This window comes from Centropristis striata, chromosome 10, assembly GCF_030273125.1.
Source record: "Centropristis striata isolate RG_2023a ecotype Rhode Island chromosome 10, C.striata_1.0, whole genome shotgun sequence".
NCBI classification, from domain to species: Eukaryota; Metazoa; Chordata; class Actinopteri; order Perciformes; family Serranidae; genus Centropristis; species Centropristis striata.
In genome coordinates this window covers 20,163,932-20,176,612 of record NC_081526.1, presented here as the reverse complement: position 1 = coordinate 20,176,612, position 12,681 = coordinate 20,163,932, and the positions used below count along the sequence as shown (strand labels likewise).

The window sequence follows — 12,681 nt, the reverse complement described above, 5'->3', positions numbered from 1 at the left end:
GCCCAAACTCCTTGCGACAGAAATCTGCTGACAGCAAAAATGGTCAATCGAGGACGGGGCGGAGGGAGAAGACGTGTGTTGAGTGTTGTGTGTGTGTCTGTGTGTGTGCAACTGCGTCTGAGTTTGTGTGTGTGTGAGACACTGAAAGACAAGGACACAGATAATGCTTTCCATTACATGCGTTAATAGTGAGAGTCGATAAGGTATGGGTGGGGAGTGTAATGCAGCCACAATTTTTATGGAGACACCAATTTCACTGTAACAAGTCCTCATAGCAAATCAATAGAGCACACAGGTAATGGCGTCCCGTCTGTGTCACCAGCTGCACGATCGCTGCATTTTTAATGAGCTATTGCCGACTCGTGTGAGCGTGTGTGCAGGCAGGCGAGGCAACTGCTCACAATTAAGACCTCGCAACTAAAGGATCCAACAGCTCTTGACATTTAGCCGTGGGGCGTCCTCATGATGTGGGTCTGAGGGGACGAAACTGCCAATATATATGAAGACATTTTATTGGGTTTGCTGGACCTCAGATTTCTGGGGAAATAAATAGCATAATTACTATAGGATGATCTGTTTTATTATCTGGATCATCTGGTTTTGTTGGATGTTAGAATGTGATAGAAAATCAATGCACTCTGCTTCAATGTACAATATGTCATTTTCTGCTGTCATCACAGTCAGCTTCTCTGGTTTGGATTCCTTCAGTGTCCAGGTTTTTACCGGGAGCTGAGTTATCCTCAGAGGTCTCCTCCTCTCCAAACAAACAGATCCAAAATTTAAAACCAGTTTAAACACTAATGGCCTTAAAAAAATCTGTGTTTTCTCTGATGCTGCTGATGTGTGCTCAGCTTGTTTCTCTGATAAGTCAAGATCCAGATGTTCAGGAGATTTTAGTCTCCTCTTCCCTAAAAGGGACAGATCTAGTGATTAAAACCAGTAAAATGGCTGGAATATGAGCGTTTCAGGGGTGAAAAATGAAAAGTTTCACTTAAAAAAATCTGTTATTCTCCAAGCTGTTTGGTGGCTTGGCTAACTTTAGCTCATCTTGTTCCTCTGATAACTTGAGATCCAGACGTTCTGTGACTAAAATCCTTCATTCAAATAAAATCTAAAGTTAAAAACAAACAAGATTTGAAAAGCATAGCACAAAAAAGAAGGCATCCAAAGAAAACACTCTTAATTTGATTAAAATTGCAGATTATTCTGGTTTGAAAATTATTAGAAACTTTTGGGATAAAGTAAGTGAACACTCAACAAAATACATAACAAATATTATGTCGTTTTCAAAGATTTTAATGTGGAAAAGTTACATAAAATACCTTCCATTATATAGCATGGTGCTAAATCTTAAAAAATAGAAATCATCCGCACTGCAGTTTAATGATTTATTAGTTAATGAATAAATCTTTTATTTGGAGTGCTGCTAAGCTAGCGTTAGAAAATGCTTTTTTGATAATAGAATGAAAAAAATCATACATATTTTTGCTCAATTTATCAGGGACATTACAAATCAATATCTACATTCATTTATGTTATTGTAGATGTTAAATAAGGTTTGTGCTTGTCTACATTTGCTGTCACTGCAGCTTTATCTGTTTAAATAGTCCGGGCTCTGCTGTTTTCTAACTGGCCGTCCTCCATATTTGTTGTTTTTGTTGTGGTGGAAACATTTGACATCACATCTGTCGTGTGCGGCGGATCGGAGATAAACCCTCGAAAGCCAGAGGGAACGCACAGAGAGGGATTTTACATCCCCAATCAAAACCACCTACGAAAGTGGCTTAAATTTGTCCTGAAAAGGACTGGACACCATGTGTCTTTTTGTTGGGATTTAAAGAAAATCTGGCATCTAAAGAAATCAGATTGTGACTGTAGCTTTAAACCCTTCATGCATGCACAGATTACATGTTTTCTTTATCAAAGGGAAATCAAAAGACACATGAAAGAAACATTGTAACAACTGTACGCATGCTGTTAAATGGAAATCGACCTGATTAGATTGTAAAATTGACCCCTGAGCAACATCCACAAAGGACAACTTTTACTTTTTTTACATAAAACAGTGTGTTCCTTTATTATAAAGCTGCTCTTGTAGAAAAGAACATTTTAAAAGAATAAAATGTTAAAATGCAGGGTAGGCGTTTGTGGTAATCTTCTTTTTCTGCAGCTGCTGTTTCCTGTATGGGTCTCCCCAGGACTCGCTCTAATCTGTCACAAGCAAAGAAATTAATTATAGCATGCTTTTGTAAGCTTATTAAAATTGTGCTCTCCTTCCCACCCCCACCTTTTCTCTTTGCCCCTCTTCTCTTGTTTTTTCTGTCATTCTATTACCATTTTCCTCCTTTTCTGCCTTCTTTTTTATATTTTTGTCAATTTTTATCCCACCATTTTCTGTCTTCTACCCTTCCCTTTTCCTTCCTCTCCCCTTCCTTCCCTTGCCTCCTTCCCTCCCTCCACGCGCCCTCCAGGCCATCGATAAATACTGCAGGGTGAGCGGAGGCTTCTCAGGGGTGAAGGACGTCTACTCGTCCAACCCGACCTACGACGACGTGCAGCAGAGCTTCTTCTTGGCCGAGACGCTCAAGTAAGTGCTCCAACACTTTGCAGTAATAGGTTGATTAATTGGCCTGATTTATGACCCATCAGTCATTTAGATAATTAATTAATCACTTTTTATTTGGTGGGTGGGTGTGTGGAGGGTTCGGCTGATTGAAAGGATGTGTCAGAGGAAAGTGATTGCGACAATTAGTTGGTCATATTTTGTGGAATTGTTTTAAATAAGTCAGCAGATTTTTTTTTTACGGAAAGATAAAAGCTGCAGCATGTCAGTCACAGACGTTCAATAGAGGTTTTTTAAACAAGTTATGGAAGGTAAAAGGACTTCCAACTTTAAAGCAAGCCTGAAACACAAAATCTACTCATGGTTAAAGTTATTGTCTGTAAGATTTCAGTCGAATCAGTGATTACTGAAGGTATTAGCAAGCCTACACTCCTAAAGCTTTTGATTTTTTCTGTCCCTTCAGTCCATACAGAATTAAAGGTAGAAAGTCCTTTTCTTACTCCACATTTCTTACTTTAAACTGGAAGCAGGAAACTAAAGCTTTCCCGCTTGATTTACCCCTTCCGGAGAAAACGTCTGCAGTAGTCCGTTTGTGTTCATATTTAGAGTTTTATTGTTCTAAAATTCTTTAAAATGTATAAATGTACTATTATGTCGTAACTTTGTGTTATATTACTGTATGTCAAAACAGGAAAAACTTTGCACATCTATTTATTGCAGCGGTTCGTTTTGTTTAAATTTCGTTATTGTTGCATAAATCTATGTCTCTTGTGCGGGAGTCATCTCTGTGTGTCATGAACAGGTCTATTTTGAGAATGTGACCCTGTGTCTCAATACGATTACCTGCTTAATAAAAGTTAAATAAAAAAGTGCGATTTAAAACCACAAAAACACTCTGTCAGCAGCGACTTTGTCAGAAATACAACAGTAGAGCAGTAAAAGTGTTTACGTCACCGACACATATATTTATCAGTCAGTAATTGGTGCTTTTTCATCCTTACATGAGCAACCTGGTTGGATGTCATGCTGCACATGGCACAAGTAGTTTTCCACACATAAACAGCTGTTCTGTTGCTGAGGAGTTGCACGTGTTCAGTTTCTCACCTGCAGCTCTTTATCTCACTCCAGCTCACACCCTGCAGTATGTACAAATGATCTGCTCTCAAACAAAGGCAGAAAAACGACAATTTTCTTGTTTTGTGGCCGTATTTTTGATGTAAAATATGGATTACATTCGCTGTGTCTGCTCCACAATGATATCCAGCCCGTGTTAATGATTGTAATGAGAAGTAGCAGCAGTAGGAAATGTTTGGTTTGCTCGCGAGGAGAGAAAACATTAAAGAATGAGGCTGATATCAGTGAGATAAAATTAAATCAGTAACGCTTGATTACATGCACTCTTGGCTTCCTGTGAATCCCCCGTGTGTGGAATCACTTTTAATTAGAGTCCAACCAATATTAGAGTTTTAGAGGAAGAAAATTCACAGATTACGGATATGGTAGCTGAAGTGAATTTTGGAGCTGGAATGAAAATGCTCTTATTTCTGTGTGGATCGTGCACTGATTTTTCATAGAGATGACGGCGGGTTTGTTAAACTAATAATTTTCTTTAAGAAAATTTGTCATTATTTTACATTATTATACATTGTACATACAAGGTGTAATGAAAAGAAGATTTTATTTATAAACTATGTTATAATGACACCATTTCTAAATAATGGCAAAATAATAGCAGTCCAATGTGACTAACCAGATTAATCCATGTTTTTAGTAATTTTTTTATTGCTACATGGCAAACAAGTTAACAGCAGAAGATTCTCAGAAAACCAACATGACCCAGCATTCGTGATATGCAGCTCTTAAGGCTGTGCAATTTGGCAATTAGTTGAAAGGGGTGTGTTAAAAAAAATAGCAGTGTGGCATTCAATCAGTGAGGTCATCAATTTTGTGAAAAAACAGGTGTGAATCAGGTGGCCTCTATTTAACGATGAAGCAATTGAGAACTTGTGGGGTGACATCAAAAATGCTGTTTCTGAAGCAAAACCAAAAAATATAAATGAATTGTGGAATGTTGTTAGAGAATCTTGGAGTGGAATAACAGCTGAAAGGTGCCACAAGTTGGTTGACTCCATGCCACACAGATGTGAAGCAGTTATAAAAAACTGTGGTCATACAACTAAATATTAGTTTAGTGATCACAGGATTGCTAAATCATAGAAAAAAAAAGTTTGTACAAAATAGTTTTGAGTTTTTAAAGTCAACGGTAGACACTGCTATTTTTTTGAACACACCCCTTTCAACTAATTGCCCAATTGCACAGCCTTAAGAGCGTGCATATCATGAATGCTGGGTCTTGTTGGTTTTCTGAGAATCTACTGCACCTACTGGTACCTTGTTTGCCATGTAGCAATAAAAAATATACTAAAAACCTGGATTAATCTGGTTAGTCACATTGGACTGCTATTATTTTGCCATTATTTAGAAATGGTGTCATTGTCAGCCTTGCTCTAGTTTTAATCCAGTGTGGGAGTGGCAGATTTTGCCACCAACAAGGAAAACTATTACAGAGAAATATCTATATCTAACTAATAACTAATATGTAATAATACATAATTAGTATTCCTTGAAGAAAAAAAAGAAAACCTGACTAAAAGTAGAAACATAAGAATCTTCAGTATTTTATCTTGACAGGACAGATATAGAGTTAAATGTGACATCCGGCAAACATTGCAATGGACGATGGTATAGTTGTTGTTTATATACTTTCTTTTATAGTTTTATATTCATGTAGTGTACATGCATATAAAACTATAAAAGAAAGTGTGCAAGCTGTGCAAAAGCCTTGAAGAATTGGTGCTGGTTTGAAGGCAAAGGATGTTCACAACAAATATTGATTTGATTAAGATTTTTTTCTGTTCACTCATTTTTCATTTTGTTAATTGATAAAAAAATAAATTATTCACATTTCATTTTTTGAAAGCATTCTTATTTTACAGCATTTTTCCACTTTTGCACAGTGCTGTACATTGGGGATCAATTACTATATTTAATTTTTACACATTGAAGCCCATCATCACCTCCTTGCCTGGTCTCTCTGTAAGCTACTTATTCTTTCTATTATTGATAATATGCACCCACCACCCGACTGGTTATGAGAGCCAATGCACAAAAATATGCGTTAATACCACCAGACATAAACCTTTAACTTCCAACTCTGTGTGTTATAGTAACAATTGTCAGGACTGAGACAGGAGGCTTTTAAATCATAATGTTGGGCTCAGTGGTCAGTTGGTCCAGCCTTACTGCCAGCATCATGTTACCCCATGTTTTGGGGTGATTTTTATTAACTGATGACTTGCACAAGCTTTTGTTTACATACAGCATCATACCTATATAAGAAAAAGCTTCTCCAGAACAAATGATGGATCATAAATGACACTTTTTGATCCTGTGAAAACTTTCAAATTATTTAAATTTAAGGTCTCCAAAAAGGTATTATTCAAAGAAGATTTATAAATGATATTATTGGCAAATACATCTTCAATTTTTGCTTATATGTTAGGATTAAAGAGCCAGTCATGTGACCACATAAGCCTCGCTTTCTGTACAGTTGCTGCACATCAGCATTTCTCTTCATGCTGAAAGTTAAAACACCGACTGATCTGTTGTTATCTTTCCATTCCTTCGTCTTTCCACATGTGTTTTAAATGCTGATTAATACAAAAGGCCGTATTGGTGAATGTGGTGCATCATCTTTAGTGATGGGTGAGGGGGAAACTGCAGTCTGTGACCCTGTAATGTGGCTCTCTGGCTCCCCCTGCTGGCAGCTCTGTGAATGTTTCTCCTCCAGGCAGTTCAGATGGAAGTCACAGTTGTTCCTGACGATCAAACAGTGTGACGTGTCAAACATAATCATAAAACAGAGCAAACGGAGGTTTTACTGGCTGCTCTGCCTGCCCTTCTGTTAGCAGGAAGCTGCTTATCTGCCCTCCGTTTTTAAACTTAAATGTGTCTGAAATTAAAACCCACAGAGCGTCAGACGCAGTCAAATCTGTCTTTGGTGTATGAAGTCATTAAAGGTCACTCGCCACACTGGCTGGACGCTCGCTGAGACGCTGACATTTGAATGCCTCTGTGTTCTGCAGCCTTTAGTGCCTATCTGTGTCTTTGCCCCCGCTGGCTGCCAGCCAATCACATTTAAGCAATACAGTAACAGGCTGCTGATTGGCTGGAAGTCACGCAGATCTGCACAAAGACGGAGCATCCAAACACTTGTGAAGCTTAATTACTTCAGCAGCGTGTGTGTGTTTGTCACATTTTTATTTTAATCAGAATTCAGAAGCACAAAAAAGAGAGTAGGTTTTAAATTGAAGGTCTTAATCTGAACTTTATTGATTTTTGATATACACTGAAGTCTGTTCACACAACAGGTAGTTCTTTTGCAGAATTTTTAGCAGGAAAAAAACAGTATAATGCATGATTACAGTCTTATAATGGTCAAGAAAACATATGTCATATAAAGTTATGTCATATAAATTATATATGAATTATATATAAGTTATCATGAAGTGTCATGAATGTGGGAAAAAAGAAATTGGGTCTCCACATATTGAACTATTAACATGTTTCCAGCCTCTCCTCTCCTCTCAGCTCTGTGTAAACAGATTTACTGAGGAGCAGAATTTAATGTTTTTAACAGGATCTAGTAATTCCAAACGCTTTCTTTTTGGACACGTTTTAATTGAGTCATGTACAATGAAGTGAATTTGACATAAATATCACACGTTACTTATTTTAACAAAATCATTAAAAACACATGATCCGTTCAAGGACTGTCAGGAAATGTAAGGATAATGCCTGTTTTTAAAGTTTCTCTCTGCATTCTACATTTTTAAAAGAAAACACTTTCATAGGGTGAACAAATTATTTTCTGTTTATTCACTTCCTTCTTCTTCTTCACTTTCCTCCTCATCCTTACCCCTTTATTCCTCCCTCTTTGAACCTCCACCTCTCCCCCCCTCAGGTATCTGTACCTGTTGTTCTCCAGCGACGACCTGATGCCGTTTGAGAGTTGGGTCTTCAACACGGAGGCTCACCCACTTCCTGTCCTCCACCTGGGCAACATCACGCTGCCCGGCAGCGAGCCGGCTCAGCTGTAGATGGACAGGGTCATCTTCCTCCACCACAGCACCAGGGGGCACCACCTGTACGCCCGCCTACCTGCCTACCTGCCCCAAAAAAAACCCACCCACCCACCAAACAAACACTGGACAAACTTACATTCAGCTCTACAGACTTTTGACTGCTTTTGGACTGCAGACATCAACCAGAGGAGGCAGAGGACGGCTGAGAGTCTTCTTCTTCTTTGTTTTACTCTGTTGATCTCTCTGTTTTTCTGCTTGAATCAGAAAGACGGTGGGTGCACTGCTCAGCCTCACAGTGACTCTGAAGGACCGAGCTCCGGAACCGGAGGCTTGATTTATTTTGTTATTGTTTTTAGTGTTTATTTGAGATTTGACCAAACTTTTCCTCCCATACAGACTCAAGCTGAGGCACTCAGAGTGCATTATGGGGCTTTCTGTGAAGAACACTGTACTGACAGACAGAAGTGTCTTTTTTTTTTTTTTTGTTCCAGGCAGACTTGAGGACTTTGCAGGGTCTGTTGATAAGGTGTGGGGTTTTTTTTTCTTCTTCTGTTTGGACAAATCGTTAAAGGGGACACAGGGTTGAATCAAAGCCCTTTGCTTCTCCCCTAAACCCCGCCCCCCATTCCACTTCCTGTTTAATCTTCATCAGATGAACTTTGACCTGGAACTGTTCGCAGCTCGTCACATCATCACGTACGAGGGCAGGTTTGTGGATCCTCCTCCTCCTCCTTTAATCCTCCTTTTTCAGCAAAGCGGACCATCGTAAGTGGAACAGTAAGGACACGGGGACAGCAGCAGGCCCTCCCCACCTCCACATCTTTCCAGTTTCTCTCCTCCAGTTAGAGACGTCAACGAGCCAGAACCCGTAAAACTTCTGCTGCTACTCGTTTGGATGCTGCTTTTTTAATCTCCAATACACATCCTCTTGTTTCCCATCTTTTTCATAAATCATTTTCAGGCTTGAACCCAACAATGCTGTGTGTGTGTGTGTGCGCGTGTGTGGTTGTACGACCTGCTGTAAATCATTTATTTGTGCACTTTGAATGGGAAAAAATATGAAGTAGGGGAAAATAGAAGTGAAGCACTGAAAGAAAGAGCTAAATAAATGAAGTCTCCCTGCTGAGCTCCCATAAAACTTTCACTCTGTTCAGCCCAAATATCTCCAGTTTGGACCAGCAAACTATAAGATGCATGAACTCATCATGTTTAAATTCTCCACTTATTTTTCTACAATCCCTCATCTTATTTTCTGCATTTATCTCACATTTCTCACTTCTTTTCCTCTTGCTTTCATTTTATCCTCTCAATGTCCATGATAAAAAAATCTAAAAATAGTCTGGATAATTTGGATAATCTCTTGATCACTATTTTTGCATAAATTATGGATAAGTATTAATAAATATGCATAAATATTGTTTTTAACTTTCAAATATACAGACATTCACCCGTTTAAAATGCACACCCTTAAAAAGCTGACATATCTTTAACTAAACATCAAAACGTCACAAAAGAGGTTTTCTGCTTTTAACTTCAACCTTCACAATAAAGTCTAGAAATAGTCTGGATAGTTTGCATAATCTCTTATTCATCCAAACTATTTTGCATAAAAATATTGAAATATTGTTTTTAACCTCAAATATACAGACATTCACCTGTTTAATTTATAGTAAACAACCTTAAAAAGCCGACATATCATGAAATAAACTTCAAAATCTGAGGCTTGGGAGAATCCTGAATTAGAGCAAATCAGTCTTTTTTTTAACTTGTTTCATTTTCCTTTGCTGAGTATTTATGTATTTTCTCTTCTCTGTAAAAGTTTGATAGTCAGAAAAGTAAGTTTGCTCCGTATGCTGTGATATATCAGGAGCGTGGCCTCACTGAGTGAAGTCAGAGCCACCACACACACCACGCGTCTGCTCAGTCACACACACACACACACACACACACACACACTTACACACACACTTACTTTACTGCTCTAGTCGCCCAGTAATAGATGATACATTCTGTTATTAAATATATATTTTTTGGCAAACAAAGAAAACAACTCGACTGTGAAACAGCCCAGAGAGATTAACTGAATGAACACGGACTTGAAGGTTTTTACACTTAATATAATCCACTCTATATCTTATTCTGTGACTTTCTGAGGCCACATTCTCTAAATAAATCTGTCCACACAAACGCTACAAAAATGCTACTAAATATGTCAGAGACAGACAATAAAGGTGTAAGAAATATATTTTACTGAAGCTGCAGAAGAGTCAGACGTGCTGCTTGAAAAGTTTGTATAAAAAGTTTGTTTTTAAAAGATTTTTTTTAAAGTAAAAACTAATGATGCAGATTTAAAATATGACAGCAGAAGCAGATAAAGGGGTTACTTTTTTTTTTAATTTAGGAGGAGGGAGATAAAATGGCAGCAGAGGAGAAGACGGAGGAGTTTTGTTGAGGTTAAATAACCCAATGATAAAACAAGTGTCTTTTCAGAAGTCAAACTTTCACTCAAACCACTTTGTGTTTTTGCTGTTTGTCAAAATATACATCCTCCATCAGCCAAATGCTTTTTATTTTGTTTTTTGTTTTTTAAATTAGAACTGTATGTTCTACCACACATGTTGGTAAAGATTCCACCGTGATGTTTTTGCTTTTTTAAAATGTCCCTTGTAAAACTACAAATGACAGGCTGAATGATGGGCTCAGTGACTCGTGCAATGTCTGTGTGTGATTTTGAGAAAGAGTGCATTTTGAATATTTGGATATTTTCCGTGAGCTCATAAAAGCCTGTATGTGTGTCCACTCTGCGTATCATCGTCTCGGTTTAGAAGAAGACAGGAAATGAGCAGATTCGACTACTAAAGATGATTTATTTTCATGCAGGCGTTAAAGCTGAAGAGTAGGAATTGCACTAAAACCAAGAAGTTTTTGTTTGTGTGTCTGTTTTGATTCTTTTTCAAGCCTTATTGTCAGATGTGTGAGGCCTTGGCCGATACTGTGCTTTTTTTCACGTCCTTTGCTTTTGTGTTCTGTAATACATCCTGATGACACACGGCTGTTCCTGTTGTTTCTGTTTGCACAAACATCGTCTGTCCTCTCTGATGTGCAGATACTCGAGGACAGTCTGCAAACTGCTCAGAGTGCAAAATGATAGAAAAAAAGGTTTGTTTACTGCCCGGACACATGACCAAAGCTCTCTTAAAACTTATTATCATATTCAGTAGTAAATATCTACATTTGTCATCCAGCTGCTCGTCTGTCAATAAAATCATGTAGAAGTTGATAGATTAGGCAAAATGTTGCAATTACCCATAAATACATGTGGGGTGTGCTGATGTTATTCAGTTTTTAGGAGGATTTTTTTGAACATGCAGAAACTGCGTCTGAGGTTTTACTGCAGTTTGCAACACTATTGTCTGTTTATGGTCAGCTCTGTGCATTGTACACACTAATTAAACAGTTGAAAGAATGGAAGAGGGAGGCTGTGTAGAAAACGTTGAAATGTTTTATTTTGATGCAAAGAAGCAAAACAGCACAATCAGCTCTAGCAGCAGCTCAATTTTTTCTCCATATTTTGACGAACGTCAAACACAGCCTTAAATTTAACATAAATCAGTTTGCACAGCTGCAGGTTAACAGGAATAATAGTCGTATATTCATTTTAATTAGCCATGCAAACATTTAGAAGGAATATTGTCTTTGTTTTTTCAGAATAAGTGCAAAAAACAGATTTTTTTGTGAATCTAAACAGAGTTATTGACAAAATTGAAAGCAGTTTGGGTCAAAAAGCTGCTCTTTGCAAGCGGAGCACAATGTGTTCCACAGCCTAGTAAAAACTTTTAGAGCATTTAGAGCGTGAAGCTGGAGATATATTTTTCTTTTTCTTATTGTCAAATAATCCCAATTAAAAGACCAAAACCAATATTAATTGATCCAAATGACATTTTCTTCATCTGTACCTCTGAGTCATGTTGCTGTCCAAAAACTATTAATAATGGTCAACATATTCTTCATCATCATGAACTCATACAGCATCCTGTAGAGCCCCAAATGTGTGTTAATCCGCCGCTGAAAATAGTCCTCAGACGTATTATTTCCTCCTGTTTGCTTCAAACTGCTGCAGTTCCCATCTGTTTTTGTTTGTTTGTCCCATTTAGTTCTTGAGTTTAACATGAATTTTTGAATTATTATTATTATTATTATTATTAATTGGTTTTGTGCTGTGAGCCACAGACACAGTTGGGAAATGGATACAGTTTTGAGGGACTCAAACTTGTTGGTTTTGGTGTTTTTATTGGATTGGATGACAATAGTATAGAATCAGAATACAAAAAAAAACTATACATATATCTAATATCTGCAATAATGTAGAACAAAAATAAGAAATAATAAGCTAAAGATACAAAATTATATCTACTTTAAATATTTTTGTTGTCTGCTGCTTTAAGACTTTTTTGAAAACAGTATCTTAATATTTAAGTTGTTATTATTATTATTATTATTATTATTATTATTATTATTATTTGGGTTTGAAGCCAAACAGCTTTGACCAAACTTCTGGCCAGTGTTCAGGTTGATCTGTGATTAATTTTAAATAAATAAAACAACAACAAATCAAATTTTGGTTTAGAGTTTTGAGGAAGCTCTCATAATGTACATACAGGATATTTCTCTCCATCGTGCATCTTCTCTGTCATCAGTCTCAACATTACATTAATGCAGTACAGTCTTTGCTCTCCGAATTGTTCCCTGCTCTCTAACATCACGCTGACATCATCACCACTTATATCTGACGGGGGGAGGGAGCCCGGGCGGAGGCACCTGGGCGGACATCGAGTTGCCGCGGAGCGACACTGATTTTGAAAAACTGAGTGTTCTGTATTTGTATTTTTACTGAACTAAAAAAATAAATAAAATTAAAGTATCTGTAAATATGTTTAAAACTGAGACACAAATTCAATAAAGATGTTATGAAAA

At 37.5% G+C, this 12,681-nt stretch overlaps 1 protein-coding gene across 1 annotated transcript in view; it reads left to right on the top strand.

Moving 5' to 3' along the window:
- The window catches only part of man1a2 (mannosidase, alpha, class 1A, member 2), a 161,590-nt gene extending 149,227 nt beyond the window's left edge, over window positions 1–12,363 (top strand). Inside the window, exons 13-14 of the mRNA XM_059343553.1 lie at window positions 2,472–2,587; window positions 7,587–12,363. Coding sequence (XP_059199536.1) covers window positions 2,472–2,587; window positions 7,587–7,722 — 252 coding nt within the window. The 3' untranslated portion in view covers window positions 7,723–12,363. The remainder of the gene's footprint in view (window positions 1–2,471; window positions 2,588–7,586) is intronic.
- The last annotated feature ends 318 nt before the right edge of the window (window positions 12,364–12,681 follow it).